Here is a 27,874-nt window from a genome sequence, read left to right as displayed (position 1 = left end):
CACCCTCACCTGAATGGTTGGCCACAAGGATGGCACACAGACGCCCCAGATTACAGCAACGTGAACTCGGTACGAAGTCTTCGTCTGGACTATGTCCGAAAGCACGGTTATGCTAATATGCGATGTCTCCACGTTCCTGGATGTCCTGACGAGATTCAACCTTTTCGGAATGACTCGGAACGGGTATATGAAATGGCGTTCGCCCAGGCATATACCCACTTCTTTGGAGGCAATGGCTCGAATGTTCCTCGTACCATTGGAGCGGCGTGCTGCTCACAATTTGCCGTTTCCCGAGCCCAGGTGAGAATCAAGCCCAGAATGGAATATCTCCGGTATCGAAAGTGGTTAATTGACACCGAGCTTTCGGACGACAATTCAGGACGTGTCTTGGAGTATATGTGGCATATAATATTTGGCAAAGGTCCCGTTTGGTGTCCCAATTATGTCAAGTGTTGGTGTGATCAGTTTGGACGTTGTTGAGCCGCTTGCATTTCTTGAGGCGCAAGGGTATCATACTGATCAAAAGATCAAAAGCAGGCTTTCTGGCCACCAACGAGGCTGATTAGATTTTCCGGGAAGGGTCAAAGTGTCAAGGGAACCACCGTTGGCTCTGGATGGATGTACTACCACAGCCCTGAGCGTCGATCACCAAGTCGAATTGGCTCGGCAAACAGGTATGAGACTAGAACAAGATGCAGAGTGGACTGGCACCAAGGAAATCGTGAAACACTACCAGGACTCGCATAGGCGCTTGGATATAAGATACCTACCTACCAAGGTGAGTCGGCTGGGACAAGTTGACGATTAACTTTGGACTTGGTTCATCGTACCTTTAGTAAGTAGGGGAGGAGTACTAGTGGTACTAGAACTACTAGTGCCAGGAAGTTCCAATTAAAGTCTAATGATCCTTGGCACAACGCTAGCAGACCAACTATGCCAAAACAGGCGTGGTGGGTCAATCCTCAAAAGTTTTGCAGATTCATGTTCATTCCAGTTGTGAACTCCAAGTCAGAATTGCGCCCTCATCATCGCTGCCAGGCAGATATTTCTTCTCACCTGCATGCTCACAACCATCTCGTCTGCTACTGGTCATACGTCTCACTCGTCATTCTTACCTACCACCATGGACTCTTACCGTCCCGGTTTCGATCGAGGCGATCGAGGGCGACGTGGGGTCCCGAGCAGCGATTCTTATCGGCCTCGTCAGTTCGATCACGATGACCCATGGCCACCGCGCAACAATCGTGATGACATGTTTTACTTTACTGCAGGCGATGATCACAACCGCAACCGCAATGCTCGTGGAGGATCCGCTGCCAGAGCAAGATCGAGACGTCCACTTCCACCGCCGGCTACTCTTCGTCGAGATAATCGAGATTGGGATCAGACTCGAAAACCCCACCATCCCTCTCACCCTGCTAAGGTCTCTGAGCGGCCCCTGTTACGCATGGCCCAGGACACAGTAGAAGACCCTTCCCTACTTCAGAACGGCTCAGGTGTCAAGTTTCGCGCAGTTGACGATCTTACAGACAGCGAGGAAGAAGAGATGGCACAATCTGAAGACGAAGATCAAGGTCGCGCGAAGCGCATTCGTACCCAGCACGGAGATACAGACGCTGCGGCTGTGCCCAAGTGGTCCAACCCTGACCCTTACACGTCACTTCCTCCTGTACAGACAGGCGAATCTGCCAAGCGGACAGATGTTCTTCGTTTGATTCGGAAGGCGCGTCTGGACGCTGACAGCACTACCCAAATGGTCTCCCAACCGGACGATTACATTTCTTTTGACATCGACAGTGAGCCCGAGAAGCCTGAAGTCGTGATCGACATGGGCACTCTCTACTCTCGTGCACGTCCCAACGTTGACGGTACAGACAGCCACACTCCCGACAGTGAAGGGGCAGCTTTGGGAAAGAGGAAGAGAGGCGACGAAGTGGGACATCAAGCTCAACGAAAGCCACTGAGACCCTCTCCATATTCGGACCGCTGGGTTCTGAAGGACTGGATGGCTCCAGTTGGTGGCAATGCAGCTCCTTGGTTCACTACCCATCAACGCTCAATCTTCCCCGGTGTAATGTAAGCTTTTACCCTTGGACGAATGTTGCAATTCTCTAACAACCTGTGCAGGCTACACAATGAGATCGTCAACTTCTACGAATGGATCCAACCCCATGAGTTCGAGGAGAGAGTCCGATCTGAGGTCTTCCAACGAATTTCACACGACTTTTCAAAATGTATGCGAGGAGAGTTGAGAGCGTTTGGCTCTTATGCAGCTGGTCTCTACTTGCCAACAGGTGACATGGATCTGGTCTTCCTTACTCTGCAGCATCGTCCAGGCGTGATTCCACTCAAAGGAGACGCTAAATACCCACTGCGCACGTTCGAGAAGTTTCTGCGGACGCGGAAAATTGCGGAGCAGGGTTCCATTGTGGCCATTCTCTCTGCAAAAGTACCCATTATCAAGTTTGTTGATCGTATCAGTGGTCTCAAAATTGATTTGTGCGTTGACAATGACTCGGGCTTCACAGCCATTGAGACGGTCAAGAAGTGGAAGCAAGAATACCCTTTGATGCCTCATCTCGCGTCAATAGTCAAACAATTCTTGATGATTCGAGGTCTGAATGACGTAGCAACTGGTGGCTTGGGTGGGTTCGCTACTATCTGCCTGGTCACAAGCTTTATGCAACTTTATCCTCGCCTCCACGCAACTACGGGACAAGTTGTAAATTTGGGCGAATTACTTCTGGAATTCTTCGATTTTTACGGTAATGTCTTCGACAAAGAAAAGGTTGCTATCCGACTCGACCCGCCGGGCTATGTCGAAAAGGTAGGATGGCAATTCGTGATCATGCTTCAGGGTATCATTGACTAATCCATACAGGCTTCTATGCGTCAAGTCTTCGGTGACAAGAAAGGACGTTTGACAATCATCGATCCAAATCGACCCGACAACAATATCTCAGGTGGTACACGAGACATCCAGAGAATCTTTCATGCCTTCTCATTGGCCCATAAAGGTCTTCTTGAGCGTCTCGGTACCGTGGAAGAACTTGGACCGAATGAGGAGCCTAGGAGTTTCCTGGAATACATTGTCGGTGGTGACTTCAGTTCTTTTGATCGGCAAAGACAGATTCTGCGTGATTTGTATGACGCCAGCAAATATGTTGAACAAGCTACCTCAAGTCTTCCACCACCACCTCCGCCCGCCGCCAGCTTACCTTCCGTCCCGCCGCCACCGCCACCGCCACCGCGGGCTCCCCCAGCAGCAAATCTACCACCGAAACCCGTTTTCGCCAGCATCAACGGTAGGGCGTTGAATGGAAAGGTATGTTAGAACGACGAGAAATATCCTCTCCCCACTCCTAAATGTCGCTAGGCAAACATCAATACCCGCTCTGCTGATCCCATGGATCCCCCAACGAAGCAGAAAACCAAAGCTCAACGACGAGCCAACCGTTTAAAGATACTACGTCCTGATTTAGCATCTCAAATTGGTGCTACAATCTCTTCACTTGCCGCGATGGAACTGGGTGGCTACAAGACACCAGAAGATATGACGAAAGATCTCGCGGCCAGAGAGACTGCTGCTGCCAAGAAGTCTGGCGCAGGAAAGAAGAAATGATCGATTGTAAAGGCACAATCTGCCAAGCAGAATCGTCTCATGCTACTTTCAACTGTTTACGTCCTGCAAGTACGACCTAATGATCGAACTAATACCCCATGTCAGATTATTCGCACGATGTTTACGCCACTGTACCATGACAGGAGCTTTGCGCATGTTGATTGTCAGAATTTTCAACATGTCATCAGCCGGACCTGATGAGCAATTCAAAATCATTATCTCGATCCATGATCTTATACTGGAATTATTGTGAAGTCAATATGATATTGTCCAGTCAAGATCCCTACATTGTCTCGGACTTGCTAACTGATTCACAGAGGCCCACCACTGATCTATAGGATTTCCCCACGTGTGACTTCGCCATTCTCATCTACTTCCACTTCCAGCAGATTATTAACCGTCCGCTCTTCCCTTCCACCTCTCGAATTCCGCGCTTGCATCAGAACGCCACCTATATGCGACAGGTAAGTATGAACCCGTGAAATATCCACATCCCACATCTCAAGTCCCATGCGTTTGTGCATAAGTGCCTACAGTGCGTGGTAAATTGGGTTCGCCAATGCGCATCCTCGATCCACTAACAGTGGGTCCGCCAACACTTGTAACTCATTTCGGGCGCTGGTTCTGGCATTTACTGTGTCATCCGATGTGAGGTTTTCAGAGGACAAACCAGAAATAACAACGGGTCAAGGACGAACAAAGGGACGGCGATTCAGCTCGGACTGTGGTCGCTCGAGGAAATCCCTTCTGAGATCTACTCTTGCAGCTGTCGCTCCCTGTCAGCCAATCCATTCTGTTTGTCCTTGAATTCGAACATTTTTCTCATCACTAGCGTGCTTGATGCATTCTAGTGGAGAGGATTTACACCTGAATGACCGTACTATAACTGAGAACTTGCTCAGCAACTCCTGGAGGAGCATATTGCACCCCCCCTTCATTTCCTACCGGGCTGCCCTGCCATACTCTCACTTTGCCTCGGGTAGACCCACATCGCCGCTCGAGCAGCTAGGCACGCTGTACAGAGGCAAACTCGTTTCTCAATCACGCCAGATCTCTCTGAAGCCATTGGAAATGATAGCGACCTCGCCGTTGCGCGGACAAAGTATCTTTCCGTCACTAGACAGCTTCGCGAGCTCCAGCCAGTCCAAATTGACCCAATCGCGAGGCAGGAAAAAATGTCGTCTGATGTGCCCGGCATTTGTTCCCGTGAACGGTGCGGTGCATACCCAGAACTCCCGGTCGATGAATGCGACGATGTGTTCTTCGAGGAGGGATGTTGCGGACGTTGAAGATGGCAGGGGAGACGGCGATCGAGCTGGCGATGGTGATCGCAGTGTCGACCCTGTTATAGTTGATGCTGCCAATGTCTGCAGGCTCGCCTGACCTGATGAACGGCGAGGATAAAGGTGTGGTTGTGCTGACAACCTTGTCTGTGCGAGTTGGTAGACATCCTTAGAGAGGAAGCCAAGCGAAACTTCCAACAGAGGTTGCACTTCTGCCGGTATTGCATACGTGACTATGTTCTCGGTCTCTAGGTCCAGAATGGAATTTATGTCGACCATGATATGTTTCTTGCGTCGTTTTCCCTGAGTGGTGGACTCGGAAATCTCAATCAAGATAATTCGACCATTCATCGATACCAGGATCTTGGTCACGAGCCTCGTGATCTCAGCTGGGCTCATTGGGTAGGACTCCGATGGCCTCCTCTTGACAAATTCAGGTCGTAGCTCGAAGAATGATTCTCCAATCTCGTTTGGCGCAAACTTCCTCAGTATGGGTTGTTCGATACCATCCCAGCGACAAACCTTCACGTTGTCGCACGAAAAACCAAGGACGAAACCATCGCTCAATGGATGGTTGATCCATCTTCGAAACTCGGGATCTGAAAATGTTTGGATGCTCTCGTGTTGATCCATCCGGTAGATTCTGTTCGTTGGTGTCGATGAGACAAAAAGCCTGGTGCCAGCTGCATTGAAGAGAACCTGGCGCACTATGTTTGGCTGGGGGGCCACAAGCAATGTGCTCGTGGTCATCTGATCCTCTCTAGGAATCAATTGCTCCACTAAGACACTTCGGCTGAGATCTGCAGATGCTATCATAGAGCCTTCGGGGTTGAAACAGATTTGCTCAATAGTCATGAATCTCTCGGGGAGTTCTGCGATACGACATCCCTCCAAATCAAATACTGAAACACGGCCTTCATCGGTGCCTACTGCATAAAGGCCGTGGTTGGAGCACACAGCTAGCGCTGTCACCGGCTCCATGGCATCGACCAGGGCTTCCGAGGGAGATATCGTTTGGAGGGAAGACTCGTACGTGCTCGTGGTTTCGCTTGCCTTGTCGTCAGAGTTTAGCAACTGCATAATAGCACTAGGCTCCCAGACATTGCAGAATTTGTCCCTGATGTCGTAAATGCGGATATCGTTGCGATCGATCGCAAAGTCTTGTATCGACGCTGCATAGGACAGCTTATAAATTGGCGTGAAGTGTTCGAAATCCCACACACGAAGCACTCCATTCCTACTACTGGTCACAAAGTATCGACCGTCAGCACTGCATTCAATATTAGTGGCTCGGGTTACGGAGCTGGCGTAATCCTGATCAAAGGGATGCCATTTGAAGATATAGCCTTCATTAGAGATTCCCAAGACATGACCTGTCGTAGAATTCCAGCACAATGCATGAGCACCTAGAACTTTGCTTCGAGCCATCTGCTTTGTGTTGATCTGCTCACGCTGTCCTTCACAACGACCAATGAGCCACGGACGTGGTTCATCAAGAGACCATGCCATGAGCGCGTGGCCACGAAATGCGATTGCTACAACGGTGCACTCTGTATTGAATGAGACTTTCTGTGGGGACGTATACTGAGAGTTTCCAGACAGCTCGGTACCAAAGACATCGTGGACGGTCTCCCATCCATACTGCCACTCGAAAACGTCGCAGAACCTAACCACGCGGTCGTCTGAACACGTCAAGATTGTATCGCCATTCGGAGTAAAGGCGATAGTAAGTGCCTTTACTCTGGGAGGATTCTGGACAGAGAAGAGTAGCCTCGCTGTCCGGGTATCCCAGATCTTGGTCTTCAAAATCCCATAAGTTGCGAGCCGATCACCCGCCGCACTGAAAGCCATTGTGAGCACCCTTTCACCATGGCTGAACACTCTCGCCTCTTCAGACGTCGAGGTGTGGTAAAGTTTTACGATGCCATCGCTGGTCAGGATAGAGAAATATCGGTCAAGAGTGACAAGCTTAAGCGGCATGCTTGACCCAGGTACAGTAAATTTAGCCAGGCAGTCATCCCACTCAGCATTTGCAAGTCCAACGATCTTGAGTGCTTTGAAGGATGTCGAAAGCGCAAACTGTCTGTATATGATGGACTGTGTCGGGCAAAATGCTGGAATGAGGTCAAATATTGTTTTGGGGTAATGTATGAGTTGGCTTCCGAACTTGCCCACAATACGTACCAAGTCGTTCGACCAGTCTGCCAGGACAGCTTTCTCCTTCAGGCGATGAGTTAAAGGACTTCTTGCCGCATCAAGCTTGTTCGACAACTTGAGGAAATCCATCATGGTTTTCGAAGCCTGTACCAGAACTCGCAACAAGCTTGCTCGAGAGAGAAGGTTAATCCAATGGAGGACGCACTGACTTTGAAGGAACTTTGAGAGAAGCAGGACCGACTCCTGATCGGCCCAGGTGTCGCTAGCCTCGAGATGATATGGCCATGAGGTTGCAGCGTACAGCAGAAATTTCCTGGTTTCTGGGTCTACCTGTGAGGCCTTCGAACTTTGAAACTCCGTTTGATCGGAGGTATGAGACTCCCGGGTTGGTCTTGAATGGCGTTCTGTACTTGAACGAGGCCATAAACTTGATAAGGAACTTATACACTTGGCAAAGAGTGCATGGTGTGTTTCTGGAGGACTGACATAGAAATGTAGCTCAGTCTTGGTCATAAGGAAGTCGCGGGCTGAAGAGTGTATCATGGTGAGGTGGGACCGTTTATCGATAACGACGAAGTCACCACAAACTGTACGTATCGTGTGCTCCAAGTTCATAATCTTTGGATACTCTGCCTTCAACGCATCATTCAACTCACCCAAAGTCAATGGATACCGAGAGCATGTTGCCCAGCGCAGAATTGCTTGACTCAATGCCAGATCGGAAGGCTTCATTGCTTTAGCAAGTGACTCGTCCATGCGCTCGTAAAGTGGTTCAAGATCCTCTGGGACATGGCTCATGGCATCTTCTACATCATATTCGGTATGACATTGTAAAATCTCATGTACGACAAGATGGGCCCAAAGAAAATTGCCGTCTGCCTTAGCAAGAATGCGTTCACTAATACTCTGCTTGAATGACGCATCGCCATGCATTGCTTGCATCTCATCCTCGACGTACATTCGTAGATCGTCATCTGTGTTGTCGACCACCATTGATTGGACACTTAACCTCTTGCCGAGTCTATCAATAGCTGTAGCTATATTCTGCGTGGGTCTGCTGACAAGGAGAAATCGCAACGGCGACTGTGATCGTGGCAATTCGATTAATAGCTTAAGCAATGAGTTCGAATCTGTTTCATCCAGACCATCAACAACAATGAATAAAGGATGCCGTATGCTTGTTCTCAATAAGGCCTCGAGATATAGTCTTTGCCATATAAGACGGGGAGCGATTTTCCGTACATTCAATCCATCCTCAAACAGGCGTACAAGTCGCCTCCGGTACTCGGGAATCTCTGCTGCAAGCTGCCATGCGACAGAGAGAAGGAAAGAAGTCAAGTTGTTCTTGATCTGATTTCCAAAGCGGAAAAAGTAGAATGCATTCTTCAACTGCCTTTCTTGAAGTGTGGTAATTAGAAATGAAGAGATGACAGATTTGCCCGAACCAGGTTTTCCTGATAGCCAGAGGACGCATGGTGACATAGATTGTTGATGAAGGAATGAGGTGAACTTTGGAGAGTCCAATATCCACGCACACGATCCTGAGAGTCGCTTATCAGCAAAGTATTCCAGATCATCGATCGGGATTTCTGGATTATTCATCACATCCCCAAGCATATCCATATCAGCAGAAATATCAGGCTCCTCTTTCAAGCCGTTTTGCAAATTCCTTTTGGCGACGAGATACCTGAGCACATCGCGTATAACAGCATAGTTTGGATCTTGCTGGCTCGAAAACTTACACACATCATGGTGATCTGCATCCAGAGGTGTACAGATTTCGCCAGGATATCCCAGGCTTGAGGAATCCCTCTGTAGAATTTGTACATGGATGCCGGCGACTTTCGTTGGACGGGTTTCGTAGAATGAAAATAACTCAATTTTAGAGACAAGATTTCTGAATTGATCATTGATCTCCAGTAAGCTTTGCGAATTAGCCCTAAGTTCTGCAATGTACTCCTGGGGTGAGAAAGTGAGAATGCATGCGGAGAGTAAATTGTTTAACGTGCTTGCGAGGTCTGAGCCTCTATGTGGAGTGGATAGAAATAGCACGGCTGAGACAGAGTCAACAATATCAGTGTAATTTGAATCGTTGCGTCCAAGAATGAGTGCTTTTTTGACCACTAGTCCACCCATCGAGTGAGCAATGAAGATCAGAGGCACACTGCCAATCTGTAAGGGCTGTTCGCCGCTTCCAGTGGCAAATAGAAGTTGAAATAAAAGTTCTTTGGCGAAATCAGAGATGTTCAAGATCGTCTTTCGAGTCGATGATGTTGAGAGGAAATGTGCATTATAACCGAACGAAGATATTCTCGCGGATGATATTGAGTTCTCATAAGGCAGCCATTCCAGTGGCCAGAATAAGGTCGGGTCATGATTTTTAGACCACGTTTGCTGGCTGGTTCCTCCAAGTCCATGCACGAAAATGATATCTGCTGCAGGAGGATGGTTTGGCTCGTGCAGTACCTTTAAACCCAGAGGATCAAGTCGACGATCACTCGAAGGTTGCGCTAGTTCTTCTCCTTTTCTAATCTGCTCACTCCTCCGTAGGACAAGTCGTCGCAGGTGGTTGGTTTCTTGAGGTGTACCTGCGCCTGTGTGCGAGGCGTTCAATGTTGCAGGTTGTGCTGGTAACCTGGCCTCTCCATTCCACTCAGTATCACTCCTATGCGTTTTTTGCGTGCGCTCTGAATTGTTCCTGTCCCGCCGAAACATGGCGAAAGAGTCAACGGCCAATGTAATCTCTCGATACTGGGGTCGTAAGCAGGATAAGCAGTGGTCGTACGGTACACGAGCATCACCCGACTTCGTATGAAGTTCAGTTCATCATCGCAAATAAGTCTTCAGCGCCTCAGCAAAGAATAGAACTCGAGCAATTCAGGCACTCATTTCACGCGAGAACAGAAAGGACAGCCTTGGGATTTGCAAATAGGCTCGAGTCTTCTGGCAGCAGACTTCGTCGACCTGTGTTGCGAGCGATCTGCCAGAATCGAGGGAAAAGGTGGCGATCCCATTACCTCGCATCTCAGTACGGAGTAATGTGGCCCCGAATGTGAGCTCCAGCTTCGTCAGGAAAGGTTGCGTCTAGGTCCCGAGAGACAGGGCAAGACGAGACGCTGACTACCTAGTAGCTGGTGATAGCTCAACAACCACCTGCTCCATGAAGCCAATTGCTGGTGACGAATCTTTCCATTGGTATGCTTAGGCGCTTTGTGTTCATGATTCATGAGACAACCGGGGCTGTGAACACACCAGGCGTTTAACTAGTCCCCTATGAAGTAGGTGGCCAGGGATCATGACTGGTCTCATGCAGACGGCGGTCCGTAGCCGAGAGACTTCCCGGCTGAGGGGCTTCGTTGTACCATTCGGGCCCCTCGGGCCACTTTGCAGCCCGCTGCACTTAAGGAGTCTTGCATCCGTGACAGCTCCCGTACGGATGAAAAGCGTTGGTGGGGACGTTACTTTCTGCATTGATCAGTTGAACGTACTCTTAGCAGGCAGCAAGCGATACATGAAGGGCAAACCCATGCTTCAAGTGTAGTCTCGATTGAGGTCGACTATCCATGTCCCCAGGTTTCTAACAGCCCTGGGCAAGGTTGCGTGATCCACAAACGATATTTATCGCCTATCTCCCGCCATGCCCCTCTCTGAGCATTTGCAAGAATTTCTGGCCCTACATTTGAGTCTCAAAAGCAAAGACCAACAGGAAAGCAATGATGGTTGATCATGCTCAATCAGAATTTGGTGGGGACTTTGAGCTTGATGAGGCAATTATCCGAGGTGTGTCTGCACACATATACCAACAGTGATTTGGCCAGAGTGGCTGATAAGGGCTTTTTGCAAACCCAGCTCTTCCTCAAGGCTGCACGATCTCGGAAGCAACAAGTTACAGCACGGCCGCTTGGACAAAAGCTGCTCGAGTGTCCGTCATTCTATCGGACGGTTCGTCTAGTTCATACTTTTTGAAGGTGCTGCCCCTGCTTGACTATTGGACATATCGCTGATTAAATCTTGTAGCGGGCCACGGGTGATCACGGTAAGCTAATGCTGGAAGGGGAAGAGAAATCCCTCAGAGCAATGCACGACGTGGTTCCTTCTTTTGTGCCGGAGCCTTATGCGATAGGAAAGTCGGCGAACACAAGTGTTGACACTTATTTCCTGCTAATGGAATTTCTGGAACTAAGTCCCGATCTTCCAGAACCAGCGGTCTTCTGTGAGCGTCTTGCGGACCTTCATCGGAACAGTGTTTCACCAACGGGAATGTTCGGATTCCCTGTAATAACATGTCAAGGTCCACACGATCAGAACACTCAATGGACCGATAACTGGTGTCTCTTTTATACTCGGTTGTTGACTCAGTATTTTGAAACGGAGATAGAGAATAACGGACCATCAAAGGAATACCAGGAGACTTTTGCACTTCTACTAAGAGATGTGATCCCCCAAATCTTGGAACCATTGCAAGCTGAAGGGCGTGAGCTAAAACCTTCCTTACTGCATGGAGACCTTTGGGAAGGAAATTGCTCCACGAACCTTGAGACAGGCGAACCTGTCACCTACGACGCTGCATCGTTCTATGGACATAATGAGCTTGATCTAGCAATGTGGCGACGTGACATCAGTCGATTTAGCAAGTCATACTTTCGGCAGTATTTGCGGTGCATGCCTCCGAGTGAGCCAAAGGAGCAGTGGGACGATCGAAACAGACTTTACGCAATAACCTATGAGATCGCGCATTCAAATGCCTGGCCTGCTTCTTGTTTGGACCAAAGAGAGATGTAAGTTGGACGCGCCAGCCTTCTTTGACCTGCTTAGCTGACCAATGTGAGAATCACGAATTCAATGCAATATTTGATCGACAAATACCCCAAGGCAGTTCGGGATTAGCTAGACGAAAGTTAGAAGCGTGCCTGAACATCTACTTAGAGTCATCACGCGTTTCATGATGGAGTGTACCTCGAACTATCGGGGAGTGCTTGTCGAAATTCGGACATGCCCAGTTGAGTTATCCTCAATTAGCACTGTACAAAGTGTCAAGGTTGAAATAAAGCTCTTCACCAGTCCTCTTGTTCAAAACTCTGTGCCCGGGGCACCGAACTCGTAGTGGGGCCAGGAGGGCCTAGGTCGCTAACTAATGCTCCTAATTCACGGGGGGCTGGGCAGGCCCGAGGGGCCTGAGGCGGCACTCACTCCCGGCCGGGTGCGTTTTGAGTCTGAGGGGCTAATTTGCTGCATAATGCTCTCTCGATGCAGAACCTATCCAATCTATTATCCCATCGGGCGATTGCAAAGCCTATACCTGTAATGGCTAACTTGGCGTGATATCCTCCTGGCACTTAATCACTCACAGTACGCTGTTGCTACACTTTGGAGACTGCGGGCGACTAGCATATTGTTTCTGTTTTGATTGTTAGACAATCTTCAACCCTACGCTGATTGCCTCCCAGATCAGGAGCCCCGCATGGCGACTCGGCAACCAGCGGAGTCCGCTCCTCAGACACTGGGAGGGCATGCAGCGATTAAAATGCAGACATACTCAGCAGATATCGAGAACGATCCAGGGCACGAAAACATACACAACTGTGATGATCAATACACTGTGTTTTCAACCCAAGAAAAACGACTTATCGTTTTCCTGGTTTCTTTGGCCGGCGTTTTCTCAGCATTCACAGCATTCGTCTATTTTCCAGCGCTTCCCTCGATCGCAAGCACGATATCTGTGTCGATGGAACTCATGAACCTCACCGTGACGGCGTACCTTGTCGTTCAGGGCATCGTACCCTCGGTCCTTGACGAAATCTCAGATACTCAAGGCCGCCGAATTGTATACCTCTCAGTGTTCACAATCTACTGCGTGGCCAGTATTGGTCTTGCCTACCAAAGCTCATATGGGCCACTGTTGGTCCTTCGCATGATGCAGAGCGCCGGTGCCTCAGGGACTGTTGCCCTGGCTTATGGGGTCATTGCAGATATTGCTCCACCTCACGAGCGAGGGGGTTTCGTTGGGACCGCACATGTTGGTTGGTACGCCGCTCCAAGTCTAGGCCCTGTTCTTGGAGGTATCCTCGCGCAATACGCTGGATGGCGATGGATATTCCGATTTCTTGCAATTCTTTCAGGGATTGTTTTAGTGATGTTTGTCCTGGTTTTACCAGAGACGAGCCGAAAAGTCGTTGGAAACGGTGAGCGTTTTCCTAAGGGAATCAGCCAATCGATTATAATATTTCGCAAGCGAAGCAAGACCCCGAATCTTTACCAAAAACCTGCTATCCGAGGAAAATTGGCATTTCCGAATCCTCTCCGGTGCCTGAAAATGGTATTGCACAAGAACACATCTCTCTTGCTGCTTGCCAATGCCATCTTCTATCTTCAATACTCCTGCGTCCAGGCATCTCTCGCTCCCCTGCTGCAGAAACTATATGGTTTATCAACACTGCAGTCAGGATTGTGCTATCTAACTTACGGAGTTCCTGGAAGCATTGCTTCCTACGTGGTCGGGCGAATTGCAAATCATGATTACAGGGTGACCGCAAAGTCGCATAACCTCTTCATTGACACGAAGAGAGGAGATGACATTCTGAAATTTCCAATTGAGAAGGCAAGGCTCCGAACGATATGGGTGTACATTATACTCGCTTCGGGGGCCACAATCGGATACGGATGGGCACTAGAGACGACGACCCATCTGGCAGTTCCCCTCATAACTCAAGTGATAACAGGGTTAACAGTGACAGGAATTTTCAATGCTACGAACACACTAATTGTCGATCTCTATGCCGATGAGGCTATGACGGCGAGCGCTGCTGTAAGCATTACCAGATGTTTTGTTGCGGCTGTTGGGATCTCGATTCTCCAGCCTCTTTTCGATGCAATCGGTGTCGGTTGGACATTTACCATCATTGGATTCATGTGCTATCTGACAGTGCCGATGCTATGGGTTCTTCATCGGTGGGGTTGGGAGTGGAGGCAGCAAAAGGCTCAAGGATAGTTTAGCTATCCCGCTCGTGATCACCTCGGCGTCTGTAGATTTTTTGGTTCCATGAAGGATTGGTTGAGCATGAGAGATAGCTCGGCTCATAGGAAATAGATTGACATGAAGAGTACCTCCATCGCAAGGTTCGATCATGCAGGTGTGTAGACTCTTGCTCTTGATCAATGACGACAATAATATTAACACCCTGGGATATAGAATTCAAAGTTTTACGAGAACGGCGCCCTGAGTCCCAAGTCTCGCAATGTCAAAGAGCTAGTGGTGTTCAAAATTAGGTCCATGATATTTTTCTTACAGCTCACTTTGGACTACAGCTCACCCAAAGCATGACAGAATTCGTGAATCACGAACCCTGTTCCATATCCTGTCACCGCCATACTTAACCACTACATGGTAGGGTATCAGCTAAAAGACGTAGTTGGGTGATCCACGAATTATGTCGTCCGCTGGGTGCTGCTGTGTCAGAGATTGGCGAAGAGATATGCACGAAGTCTAAGCTATGTGTTCATGGCGCAAGAGGCCCATACTATACAGCGGGAAATCAGTCGGCCCAGAGCAGTATCCGCACTGTAGATTACATTTTGTCAAACATCGAGATGAGGAAGCAGATTGCTGTCCGGGTTTCAGGCTGAGGTTGGGGTATGCTACCAGATCCTACTAACAGCCACCAGCTTCATTCAAGACGCCTTAACACGAGCTCAGCCTCGGCCAGGGGCTAAAACTAGAAGATGTCCATCTTGGACAGAATTGATCTTCCACTATTGAAAAACTGCCAAGATGCCATCGGGTTTTAGCTAATAGCCCTCTCTCTTCCACTCATTTCCAGACTAGGCGTCCAGATAGGCATATTGGATGGTACATCACTCTTCTGCTCAGTCGAGGTAATCTGGAGATTCTCCACCAGCTCCGCTACTCTGAAGACATTCTCATCGGAGTTAGCGAGGTTCATTTCACCTTTCCACGCCACTGCGATAACACTGGTGAGATCCATAAAGTCCAGACGCGACATCGCACTCCAACAGCTGGTGCGTAGTGCTTGGGTGGCGTAGAGACATAATAAAACATTGAAATCCAGGGTACTCGCGATGTACCTGGTTTCGCGGATCGAACTGTCGACATACGAGAAGGCCCAGAGCCAGTTCGTGACTTTGTCGATCATCGCGTCCCCGTGGCTGGGCCACTATGTTTCGGCTTCGTTCGTGACGGAAATGAATTTGTTCGTGTGGTTGACTATGATGGAGTGGTTTCTCGCTTGAAAGTCGATCTGGCATTGGATGTTATTCAAAGCGTTGAACGATCATTGTTCTTGCGAAGCATTGACCGCAGCCGTTAGCGAGACATATGATCTGCGTGTATCGTTAGTGTACATGGCATCCTAGGAGAAAATATCCATCAGGTCATATCCCACGTAGACCCAACCGCCGGTCGAAGCGCCTGTGGGGTAGAAACCATCCGCCTGATATATGCTCAGTGTCCAGCCACTCTGTGCGTTAAGTCTCTGGAGGCTATAGGTGCTCGAAGCGTTATATATGCACGAGACCTTAGACTAGAAGCCGGATTCAGAGTACGAAACCCAGCGTGGAGAGCTTGACCCTGCTACGTTGACGAGTCCGGTGGCGGCACCAACACCGTAGCTACGGTTGAGATAAGCAAAGTCTGTCTTGTCAAGCTTTTGATGCAAATGATCTAGGAGATTGGTCGTTGACGCATCACTAGCAGAGTTGAGGATAAGGCTGCACAAGGCACTGGGGTCAAAGGAGAACAGGCTGTCTGCAGTTTGCCATTGACCAAGGCTACCAGATCCCGAAGTCAAAGTTGCCCTACTGTCTTCCCACAATGAGGACGCATTGGTGGTTTGCAATCTCGGGACTTTAATTGTTTGCAGGGTGACCTTTTTAGAGAGTATTGGTGTCATAGCGCCGGACCACAGTGCCGCAGGCAGGAATGACAGCAAAACAAGTGTTGTGAGTGGTACCCAGAACAGCCATGGCAATGAGAGTGTTACTCTAGGTATAGACGCTGCGTGGACCAGTTGAATTACATTAAGAGAGTGTGTACGCAATGATAGGGATGCAGTAAATGACGACTTTATGATTATACCTATCAAAAGGGGTGTGTGAGTGTGTATTCTGCTTTTGGGGTTGACTTTGCAAACTCATGCTCCCCGGGACCATCACTTACACAAGACTTGCACTTGAATAAGGCCAAGGACGTGGGAAAGTACCTGGATGGCAATTGCGACTGTTGCCCGATCGTCCATGATGAATTCAGCAAAGGCTTCTGAGCTTCTCTAGTCATTTATCTTCAAGCCGAGCAAAGTCATGGTGATAGTGGACGTCATGAGCAACCCCGGGATAGGGAGAGCTTGCTCGCTTTAAACATACAGGACAGATCAAATGGGATTCTCAGCGCCATAATCAAGTATGGACTATTCCAGGCTCTTTGTTGTTGCTGGTGTCCGTGGCGAAAAGATCGTTAGTGCCAGTCCGCAGAGTACACAATTCACGATAACTTCGTATCGCAAGTTGACACATGGGTGGAAATAGGATTCCTTATGTATCATGCTGAAAGACTTCTCCCTGTAGTTGCAGTTTATCATGTCTTACCGGTTGCCGATTTGTCTTACTCCACGCAGTTTGGTGCCGGTGATAACGTGAGGATCAAAATGAGGGCAGCCTTAGTCAGGTTGCGGATGATGTGTGACAAAGTATAGACTTTGTACCTCTGAAAACATGGTCATCGTAAGGCAGACTAGAGCCTGAGCTGAATGGTCAGGTTCTTTGATGATTTACCCTTGAAGAAAGTAGTTGAACTGGTGGTCATAGACAGAGACTTGCTGGTTAAAATTGACAACGAGGCTGTCAAAGGGGTGAGGTGGAACGGCGGAGGATCTGGACTTCCAAGTGCAGTATTTCACGTGACCGTGCGACTGCGGCAAAGATGCCATATATGGGAATCAGAAATGTCGGCTATTTTACCGTTCAAGGCGGAATTAGCTGCTACGATCAGTGGATCTGCCAAGCCTGCGTCACTTCCATTGCGGACAAATGAACCTGACTCTCAACCTGAAGTTCGAGCCGCATCCTCCACCTCCCTCCGCTTTGCATCGGCAACAAAAAGTCACGTACAAAAACATCAACACAACACCTCATTCAATTGTACCGATACGCGTTCCATTGATTCCTCTTCTCCGTCCGGTCCTGAGGACAATGGTGGTGCAACATGGCGTTGCAAGCTCAGGCTCCAGATCCAAGTGAGCGCATATTTGTCGAGTTGCGCAGCAAGAATGAGGAGACCAAGAGCAAGGCTGCTACTGAGCTGAGGGAACTCATCACCCTTCTTTCACGAGGTACTTAAACAACGCAAAGATTACTTGACAAAAGCTAACAACAATTAGAATGGCCTCCAGAACGTTTCAGCGCATTTTACGATAGAGTCACAAATCGAATCAGCAACCTCATAGTTCAAGCACCCGAGTCCAGTGACAAAGTTGGAGGTATCCTCGCCCTAGACCGTCTGATCGACTGTGAAGCCGTCGATGCTGCTCAGAAAGCCTCCAAATATTCAAACTATCTCCGAGCAGCCCTGAAAAGCAATGACTTCGTGGTTCTCGATGCGGCAAGCCGTGCTCTTGGCCACCTGGCTCGACCTGGTGGTGCATATACTGCGGAGCTCGTTGAAGCTGAGATGACATCTGCCTTTGAATGGCTACAGCCAGAGAACAAGCAGGAGAGTCGAAAACTGGCCGCAGTCCTCCTCATCCGAGAAATGGCCAAGAATTCTCCAACCTTGGTCTACGGATTCATTCCTCAGATCTTCGAGTTGATTTGGAACGCCCTACGAGACCCAAAAGACCTCATCCGGAGAATAGCGGCACAGTCTGTCAGTGCTTGTTTTGGGGTGATGGTGGCACGAGATCCTCAGTTTCAGGCACACTGGTTTGCCAAAATTTACTCCAAAGCACTCGAAGGCTTTCGTCCCAACACCACAGTTGATGAAATCCTGGGATCTCTTCTCATTCTTATGGAACTCCTTCAGCAGGGAAATATGTTTATGCATGACTTTTATCGGAATGCTTGCGAAATCGTACTCCGCTTGAAGGACCACAGAGACGCGAGAATCAGAACGCAGGTTGTCCAGATCATTCCCGTGCTCGCCGAATATGCACCACTGGACTTCATCAACAACTACCTTCATAAATTTATGATTTATCTGCAGGCACAGCTCAAACGTGAAAAAGAACGAAACCAAGCCTTCATTGCTATAGGACAGATTGCAAAGGCAGTTGGCAGTTCCATCGCTCAGTACCTCGATGGCATTGTCCTCTACATCCGCGAATCGCTCAGTGCAAAAACGAAGAATAGGGCGGCAGTGGATGAAGGTCCCATGTTCCGGTGCATTAGTATGCTTGCAGGAGCAGTGGGACAGACACTTAGCAAGTACATGGAAGCACTTCTCGATCCCATCTTTGCCTGCGGGCTCACAGAACCATTGGAAAATGCACTCGAAGATATGGCGCATAACATCCCGCCTATCAGATCAACGATACAGGACAAACTACTGGATCTCCTAAGCTTGATTCTCGTTCGCTCTCCATACCGACCTCTTGGTTGTCCGCCGAACAGAATCCCTCCTTTGCCTTCATTTGCGAAAGATTATGGTGGCCTTCCAGCAGAGTACAAAGACTCCGAGATCACCCTCGCTCTTATGACACTTGGGAAATTCGACTTTACAGGGCATATTCTCAATGAATTCGTCCGAGATGTCACCCTGCGATACGCGACGAATGAAAATCCAGACATCCGCCGAGCTGCCTCTCTCACCTCTTGCCAACTATTTATGCAAGATCCAATCCTGCACCAGACCAGTAACAATGCGATCCAAGTGGTTGGAGAGGTTGTAGACAAGCTTTTGACTGTTGCCGTAGGGGACCCAGATGCTGACATTCGAACGACTGTACTCCGGGCTCTGGACAAGAAGTTCGACAAGCATCTGGCAAGACCAGAGAACATCCGCTGCCTTTTCTTGGCCGTGAATGACGAGGTTTTTGCTGTCCGCGAGGCTGCTATCGAAATCATAGGAAGATTGACAACTGTGAACCCCGCATACGTCTTTCCGCCATTGCGGAAGCTTTTGGTCAACTTATTGACAGGACTCGGTTATTCGAACACCGCCAAGCAGAAAGAAGAGAGTGCACGTTTGATCAGTTTGTTTGTTGCAAATGCGACATCGCTTGTCAAGACGTACGTGGAAGCTATGGTCTCTGCACTCCTACCAAAAGCCACCGATTCCAATCCCGGCGTAGCCTCAACGACCATCAGAGCACTCGGAGACCTCACTTCTGTTGGAGGGGAAGAAATGGTGCAACATATTCCTGAACTGATGCCCATCATTATTGATGCACTCCAAGATCTCGCATCTCATGATAAGCGAGAATCAGCCATGAGAACATTGAGCTCCCTTGCTGTCAACTCACAATACGTCATTGATCCTTATATCGATTATCCCGAGCTTCTAGGCATATTGATCAATTTAATCAAGACAGAAGCCCACGAAGAGCTCCGAACTGATGCTATCAAATTGGTTGGCGTTCTAGGAGCCCTTGATCCTTACAAATACCAACAACTGAGCGAGTCAGTGGCTGAAAAACAGAGCAAGGCAGAAGTTCAACCTGTATCCGATGTTGCTTTGATCATGCAAGGCCTGACCCCTTCCAATGAAGAATATTATCCGACCGTCGTCATCAACACACTCATGCAAACAATTTTGGCCGATCATACTTTGGTTCAATACCATAGTGCTGTCATTGACGCCGTTGTGACCATATTCAAAACTATTGGTATGAAATGTGTTCCCTTCCTGGGTCAAATCATCCCTGGATTCCTCGGCGTGATCCGCAGCTCACATCCTAGTCGGCTTGAGTCATACTTCAATCAGCTTGCTGTACTGGTGAATATTGTTCGCCAGCACATCCGTGCATTTCTGCCAGAAGTCATCGCGGTGATACGTGAGTTTTGGAATGTTTCGAGACAAGTACAGTCCACCATTCTATCTTTGGTGGAAGCAATTTCAAAGTCACTTGAAGGGGAATTCAGAAGATATCTTGCAGGACTCCTGCCACTCATGCTGGCAGTTATCGAAAACGACACTGACCTTAGAAGGGAGTCGTCGATTCGTATCCTTCATACTTTCCTCGTCTTTGGTGCGAGTGGGGAAGAATACATGCATATGATTGTCCCAGCGATTGTTGGTATCTTGGAAAATCCAGCGGCACCCACAAATGCAAGAAGAGCTGCAATTGACTCTTTAGGAAAGCTTTCAAGGACTGTCAATGTTACAGACTTTGCATCGCTAATGGTTCACCCACTTGCGAAGATCTTGTCCAGTCCTGAGAAAGTATCTACCAATTCTTCGGAACGATCTTTGAAAACTGCTGCTCTTGATTGCGTCTGTGCACTCATCTATCACCTTGGTCAAGATTTCATTCACTATCTACCTCTGGTTGAACGAGCAACAAAGGCTGGACAAATTAATTCTGAGCGGTTTCAAAAACTCGTTGAAAACTTCAAGACTGGCAAATCGTTACCTGTGGACTTCTACCCAGAGGAGCAATATGGAATGTCAGCCGAGGACACCACATACGCCAACATCACATCACAAAGACTTCCTGTCAACCAACAGCACCTGAAGAACGCATGGGATACTTCTCAGAAATCCACCAAGGAAGATTGGCAAGAATGGATGCGCAGATTCAGTGTTGAACTATTGAAAGAATCTCCATCACATGCGCTACGTGCGTGCGCAAGCCTTGCTGGTGTCTATCAGCCGCTGGCGAAAGACCTTTTCAATTCGGCTTTTGTTTCATGCTGGACGGAACTCTATGACCAATATCAAGAAGAACTTATCCGTTCTATAGAGAAAGCACTCACCTCAACAGCCATTCCTCCAGATATTCTACAAACCCTTCTCAACCTTGCAGAATTCATGGAGCATGACGATAAATCCCTTCCCATAGACATCAGAACTCTGGGCAAATACGCAGCCAAGTGCCACGCTTTTGCCAAAGCACTTCATTACAAAGAACTCGAATTCGAGCAAGATCAGAACAGCCATAGTGTGGAAGCTTTGATAAGTATCAACAACCAGCTACAGCAGTCTGATGCAGCTATCGGTATCCTGCGCAGAGCACAACTCTTTGGTGAAGTCGAATTAAAGGAGGCATGGTTTGAGAAACTGCAGCGCTGGGAAGAAGCGTTGGCTGCGTACCAAAAACGCGAAAAGATTGAACCTGACAATTTCGACATCATCATGGGGAAGATGCGATGTTTGCACGCCCTTGGTGAGTGGAAAATGTTGTCTGAAATTGCACAAGAGCATTGGAATAGTGCCAGTACCGACAACCGAAAGAACATGTCTGCACTTGCCGCTGCCGCTGCTTGGGGTAGGGGTGAATGGGACCTGATGGATAACTACATCAGTGTTATGAAAGAAAGTTCTCCAGACCGAGCATTCTTTGGTGCTATCTTGGCAATTCAAAGGAATAACTTTCATGAAGCTCATCACTTTATTCTTCGAGCGCGGGAAGGCGTTAATTCTGAGATCACGACTACCATTGGTGAGTCTTATAACCGTGCTTACGGTGTGGTTGTCCGGACACAGATGCTCGCTGAGCTTGAAGAAATCATATCCTACAAGCAGAGCGATGGTATGACTGCAAGACAAAACTCCTTGAAATTGTTATGGAACAAAAGATTGCTGGGTTGCCAATCAAATGTCGAAGTCTGGCAGCGAATGCTTAAGGTCCGCGCTCTCGTGTTGACTCCAACAGACAATCCAGATATCTGGATCAAATTCGCCAACCTATGTCGGAAGTCAGATCGAATAGGACTCGCTGAACGATCGCTGGCGTCCCTTGGAGGAGCAGGCGACTCTCCAGGTGAACCAGGCGGCGCACCTCCACCGGTCGCTTATGCTCGGCTCAAGTTCAACTGGGCTACTGGGAGTCAGCAATCTGCACTCTCTTTCTTGCGAGACTTCACGATGCGGCTTGCGGATGATTTCCAGGTGAATACTAGCTTGGCATCTGGAATCCATAACGAAAGAATGAATTCAGCGAACAACGTGGAGATGAATGGACACGAACAATTGATACAGCGACGCAAGCACGAGGAATTGGATAAGTGTGCTAAACTCCTTGCCAAATGCTACTTGAGACAAGGAGAGTGGCAATCACATCTTCTCCGAGGTGATTGGACAAGTCCACGAGCGCAAGACGCCGTTCGTGATATCTTGAACTCATACCAAGCAGCGACGCAATATAACGAAACTTGGTACAAGGCATGGCATGCATATGCATTGGCCAACTTTGAAGTCGTCACATCGATGGCTCCCCATACAGACCAGGATAAGGTCAGAACTCTTCCAGAGCATGCCATTCAAAATCATGTTGTGCCTGCTGTTGGAGGCTTTTTCAGATCCATTGCATTGTCGAAAACGAGCTCTTTGCAAGATACTCTCCGCTTGTTGACTCTTTGGTTTGCCCATGGTGGTCACGGTGAGGTCAATCAAGCCGTGATCGAAGGGTTTGCCTCTGTGAGCATTGATACATGGTTAGAGGTCATCCCTCAATTGATTGCTCGTATCAATCAACCGAATCCGAGAGTCAGAGCTGCAGTACACCGACTACTAGCTGAGGTTGGCAAGGCACATCCTCAAGCTCTAGTCTATCCCTTGACTGTCGCTATGAAATCATCGGTTGCTAGACGTGCGAACTCCGCGGCTCAAATCATGGACAGCATGAGAGTCCACAGTCCGAAGTTAGTGGAGCATGCAGATCTTGTAAGCCATGAACTGATCAGAGTGGCTGTTTTGTGGCATGAATTATGGCACGAGGGTCTTGAAGAGGCGTCACGCTTGTATTTCGGTGATCAAGACGTTGAAGGCATGCTTGCTACATTAGCACCTCTACATGAACTCCTCGACCGTGGTGCCGAAACCTTACGAGAAGTCTCGTTTGCACAAGCGTTTGGACACGATCTAGCAGAAGCTAGGGCCTTCTGCAACACCTTCCGTCGGTCCAAGGAGATTGGCGATCTGAATCAAGCTTGGGATCTTTATTATGCCGTTTTCCGGAAAATTGCGCGCCAACTACCGCAATTGATGAGTCTCGATCTGAAATATGTCTCGCCAAGACTCAAAGATGCTCACGATCTGGATCTGGCCGTCCCCGGGACTTATTTCTCTGGAAAGCCTATCATCAAGATCATCAGCTTCAATCATGTCCTTACTGTTGTGCCGTCGAAACAGCGGCCTCGTAAAATGACGCTGAAAGGTTCCGATGGAATAGCTTACGATTTCCTACTCAAGGGACATGAAGACATTCGTCAGGATGAACGAGTCATGCAACTATTTGGCTTGGTCAACACTCTTCTGACCCATGATACCGAGTCGTTCAAACGTCATCTGAACATCCAGCGATTCCCGGCGATTCCACTTTCACAAAATAGCGGTCTCTTGGGTTGGGTGCCCAATTCAGACACGTTGCATAACTTGGTGAAGGAGTATCGCGAGTCGCGTCGCATTTTACTCAACATCGAGCACAGAATTATGCTTCAAATGGCGCCTGATTATGACAACCTGACACTGATGCAAAAGGTAGAGGTCTTTGGCTATGCGATGGACAATACTACAGGAAAAGACCTGTATCGTGTGCTCTGGCTCAAGTCGAAGAGCTCTGAAGCCTGGCTTGATCGACGCACCAACTATACCAGATCACTTGCTGTCATGAGCATGGTTGGATACATTCTTGGTTTGGGTGATCGCCATCCATCAAATCTCATGCTTGATCGGATAACGGGCAAGATCATCCACATCGATTTTGGCGACTGTTTCGAGGTTGCGATGCACCGTGAGAAATACCCCGAACGGGTGCCATTCAGATTAACCCGAATGCTCACCTTCGCCATGGAAGTTAGCAACATCGAAGGCTCCTTCAGAATCACATGCGAAAACACCATGCGTGTGATCCGCGAGAATAAAGAATCTCTTCTCGCGGTCTTGGAAGCCTTCATCCATGATCCTCTTCTCAACTGGCGTCTCAATACTCGCGAATCACCGCCCAGACCCCATTTCCGCTCGGAACGCCGCCAGAGCATTATTGATGTTCCTGGTGCACCAGCAGATGATTACGATCGAAGTCCAATGGAGGTCAATAATCCATCAGCCCTCATAGCCGGTGCTGCAGCACAAAGCCACGTTGGTGCACCACCTGGCCGCCGTCATCGCCGAAGTAGCATCCTCGACCCAGCCATGGTGGGTGGACGCAGCATCCTCGAAGCGGCGAAAGGTGGCGAGCAAAACACAGCAGCTCAAGAAGCAAAAGAAGTCCAAAACGCACGTGCCCTCCAAGTCCTCGCACGCATCAAGGAGAAGTTGACTGGCCGCGACTTCAAGCCCTCGAGTCCTGGATCCGCCAGCGCAGCCGTGACCGCCAACCTCCGCGCCGACCTTAATGGGCTCGGCCTTGGAATCGGCCTGGGTCATATGGAATCCGGATCGAAGATTAATGGTCACAACAATTTGTCGTTGCAGCAGCAGGTTAGTGGCAGGAACGGAAATGGAGGAACGTTCAATGGTGTCGGAGAGGATGGAGGCCTCCCGTCCAAATCAACCTCGGTACCTGGCAGCGCCCCCGAAACAATGCTAGCTGGCATTGGTGGCCTTGGGGTCGCAGAGCAAGTCGATCGCTTAATTCTCGAGGCTATCAACGTTGAGAATCTCTGTCAACACTATATTGGTTGGTGTTCGTTCTGGTGATGTCGAGGTTGGGGTTGCATTTGTGGCAAAGGAAGGGGATAGGATAAAGAAGGGGGCGGGTGAATTCTTCTCAACTGGTGATGTGATGATGTCTTCCACTGTAAGATAAAGTATTCATGGTGGGCTTTATAGAGCGATGGACTGGTATTGAATAGCATGGAATGGCACGGCATGGTATGGAATAAGGACGGTATGGACGGACAGCATGGGATGGAATGAACAGCACGGTTGATTGTCACAACTGGGTGCTAGGTGCCAGGTGCCAGGTGCTCGGTGCTAAGTACGGGAATATCAGGCTTAGGGATTCTCATGGGCAATCAAGCACCTGATCTCCCTATTGACAGCAGCGTCGCGATCAGAATCAACGGGACGGAGTGACTCTATCTCAGGCCTCAAGTAGTTCGCTGGCTAAGCCTAGGCTAGATACATACCTGATCGAAATCGCATCGGGCATGGATGGAACCACAGTTGGTATTAGTACTGGGCCAATATGTACCTAACTATCTACGTGAATATGAATCACTGTATAGGTATAGTAGAGCCCATCACAAGAAAACAGCGCAGTGTTCAAGTTAAGTATCGAACTTACGGAGCACTCACCATGAACCCACAATGAAAGCTGCGCTATCTTATCTTCTCGATGGGGTGTTTGTCAACGTGATTATTATATCCAGCTTGGTCGAGGAGGCGATTTTGACCTAGACGATTTCTCCCGTGCGCAGCGAGCGATTACCAAATGGTGTGTCTGTGAGTTTGGGTTTGTGGTTGTTCGCGAACAGACCCTCGTTGTGCGGAGAAGAGACATGGTATAGTAAATCAATGTCAAATAAGATGCTTGTTTCATCTATTCGAAATAACTCGATTCGAGTTGGAACATTATTCGCGGTGGTCAGTGTGTCCAGGGCTAGTTACAGGAGAAAGGTGGGTGGACGGTCATGAATAAGCGAGAAGAGTTCTGTCTTGAGATGTGATTATTTTTACCAATTTCCACCAGAGTCGCCGCTCTCCACCCGCCCGAATGAATATGGGAACTACCCTTCCTTTCATGTCCAGCAAAACCAACCTCGAGGGATATCATCCTTTTCAAGTCCAATATGCATTCATTTCTTTTTGTGTCACTTGACCTAGCCGTGAGGGCTTGTACTCCCCAGTCAAAATTTTGTCCGATGCTGCTCAGCCAGCAGTGAAGGTGGATTGTACATCCGTTTTCATCTTTTGCTGTCACGGTACAAAGACTCGATATTAGTGGCAGGTGTATGGTTGAAGATTTCTGTATGTGGTTTGATGTGTTTTTTGTTTTGTATGTTGCCAATCTCAATGCTGTCCGTTGATGCCATTGGTGTTTCCATTCTGTGCCTTGGCCTTGACTTCTCTCCTGACTCTGACAGCATCAGCGAGCTGCTCTAAAACTTCAACAGTCGATTCCCAGTGAATGCATGCATCGGTGATACTGACACCCTTCTTCAAACTCGCAAGACCACCCTCGGCAGGAAGCTTCTGGTTACCCTCGTTGATGTTTGATTCGATCATGACAGCCACGATGGCATCCTCTCCCTGTCTAAGCTGATCTCCAATGGTCTGTGCAACACCTGGCTGGTTTTTGTGATCCTTCTTGGAATTTCCGTGGGAGCAATCGATCATCATGACTTCCCTTTGACCCTTCTTTCTCAAGGCTTCTCGAGCAGCTTTGACACTCTCAGAGTCGAAGTTGGTACCGCTGGAGCCACCGCGTAGAATGACGAAACCATCTTCGTTACCACTTGTTCTTGTGATGGCAGCAAGACCATTCTTGGTGACACCCATAAAGTAATGTTTCGCAGCGGCAGCACCAACAGCATCGATTGCTACGCTCAAGGAACCATCTGTACCATTTTTGAAGCCCATTGGGAAAGATAGACCGGATGCCAATTCACGGTGTAGTTGAGACTCGGTAGTGCGAGCACCAATTGCACCTAAAGAGATGAGATCTGCAAGAAACTGTGGGGAGATGGTATCTAGCATTTCACTGGCAATTGGCATGCCCATACCAGTCAAATCGGCATAGAGTTGTCTTGAGACACGGAGGCCTTTGTTGATCTTGTAGGATTCATCGATGTCAGGATCGTTGATCAGACCTTTCCAACCCACGGTCGTTCTTGGCTTCTCGAGGTAGGCACGCATTATGATACACAGATCTTTGGACAGTTTGGTGGATAGCTCTTTTAGACGAGCAGCATATTCTAGAGCGGTGGCAGGATCATGAATGGAGCATGGACCAACCATGACAAGTAGACGATCATCCCGTTGGTGAATGATTTCTTTGGCTTCTTGTCGACCTCTTGCAACGGTATAGATGGACTCTTGTGATTGAGGAATCTCAGTTTGGAGGAGGGCAGGAGGGATCAAAGGGTCGTATCCGAGTACTCGAACGTCCTCGGACAGCTCAATGGGGGGTTGTGAGTCAACTGCAGGCATGATGAGGAGGGTGGAAGGAAAAGTGCGGCGAAGAGAGAGAGAGGAGTAGTGGAGAGGAAGAGGGTGTTAAGAAGTAAGGAGGGAATAAGAGTCACAAAAGGTCAAACGGCAAGGATTAGAGCTTTGGAACACAGAGGAAGACGTGGGAAGGTGGTATGAGGGTAAAAGAGAAGCAGCTGTTGGGTCGGTCAATGGGGACAGTCATACTCATAATAGCAAAAAAAAAGTCTAGATGGCGGAGGGCGGAGGGTGGAGGGGCAGAAAATCCGAGGGAAACAGTAACAATATTGACATGACTCAAAAGTCTGAGAAACCGCGGGCAACAGGAGCAGCAAAACGGAGAGAAGGCGGTGAAGGAAGGAGGGAAGTCGGCGGAAGGGGAAGAATGTTGTTCCTTATGGTCACGTGGAAGCCATCCGGTCACGTGAGAGTCGTAGCTTTTCCGAGGTCTGGCCGATGCTACGTCATCGATTCGGAGGTCACTGCCATGGCTGCGGCAGAGTTGCTTCTTCCTCTCCCTTCCAATTCTAGGCAAGAGGGGTCCCCCTTCCC

General features: G+C 48.8%; 6 protein-coding genes across 6 annotated transcripts; 3 read left to right on the top strand and 3 right to left on the bottom strand.

The window, feature by feature from the left end:
- Window positions 1-1,123: 1,123 nt before the first annotated feature.
- Window positions 1,124-3,622, top strand: LTR84_006772 (uncharacterized protein; the record flags this gene model as incomplete). The annotated part of the gene is made up of 4 exons (XM_064850330.1): window positions 1,124-2,076; window positions 2,128-2,827; window positions 2,882-3,325; window positions 3,377-3,622. 4 exons carry the CDS (start codon window positions 1,124-1,126, stop codon window positions 3,620-3,622), a joined length of 2,343 nt encoding a protein of 780 aa, XP_064702812.1.
- A 1,037-nt stretch (window positions 3,623-4,659) lies between these two features.
- Window positions 4,660-9,777, bottom strand: LTR84_006771 (uncharacterized protein; the record flags this gene model as incomplete). The annotated part of the gene is made up of 1 exon (XM_064850329.1): window positions 4,660-9,777. The coding sequence occupies one exon, from the start codon at window positions 9,775-9,777 to the stop codon at window positions 4,660-4,662; it is 5,118 nt and encodes a 1,705-aa protein (XP_064702811.1).
- A 2,746-nt stretch (window positions 9,778-12,523) lies between these two features.
- On the top strand, window positions 12,524-14,050 carry LTR84_006770 (uncharacterized protein; the record flags this gene model as incomplete). Its single annotated transcript, XM_064850328.1, has 1 exon — window positions 12,524-14,050. One exon carries the CDS (start codon window positions 12,524-12,526, stop codon window positions 14,048-14,050), a length of 1,527 nt encoding a protein of 508 aa, XP_064702810.1.
- Window positions 14,051-14,843: 793 nt separating this feature from the next.
- Window positions 14,844-15,212, bottom strand: LTR84_006769 (uncharacterized protein; the record flags this gene model as incomplete). Its single annotated transcript, XM_064850327.1, has 1 exon — window positions 14,844-15,212. One exon carries the CDS (start codon window positions 15,210-15,212, stop codon window positions 14,844-14,846), a length of 369 nt encoding a protein of 122 aa, XP_064702809.1.
- Window positions 15,213-17,275: 2,063 nt separating this feature from the next.
- LTR84_006768 (uncharacterized protein) lies at window positions 17,276-24,868 on the top strand (the record flags this gene model as incomplete). The annotated part of the gene is made up of 2 exons (XM_064850326.1): window positions 17,276-17,402; window positions 17,451-24,868. 2 exons carry the CDS (start codon window positions 17,276-17,278, stop codon window positions 24,866-24,868), a joined length of 7,545 nt encoding a protein of 2,514 aa, XP_064702808.1.
- Window positions 24,869-26,182: 1,314 nt separating this feature from the next.
- ARO4 (3-deoxy-7-phosphoheptulonate synthase) lies at window positions 26,183-27,322 on the bottom strand (the record flags this gene model as incomplete). Its single annotated transcript, XM_064850325.1, has 1 exon — window positions 26,183-27,322. The coding sequence occupies one exon, from the start codon at window positions 27,320-27,322 to the stop codon at window positions 26,183-26,185; it is 1,140 nt and encodes a 379-aa protein (XP_064702807.1).
- Between the last annotated feature and the right edge of the window lie 552 nt (window positions 27,323-27,874).

Source organism: Exophiala bonariae (assembly GCF_035927105.1).
Source record: "Exophiala bonariae strain CCFEE 5792 chromosome Unknown scaffold_26, whole genome shotgun sequence".
NCBI lineage: Eukaryota > Fungi > Ascomycota > Eurotiomycetes > Chaetothyriales > Herpotrichiellaceae > Exophiala > Exophiala bonariae.
The sequence above is the reverse complement of the archived record's forward strand: the minus strand, read 5'-3'. Positions and strand labels throughout refer to the sequence as shown.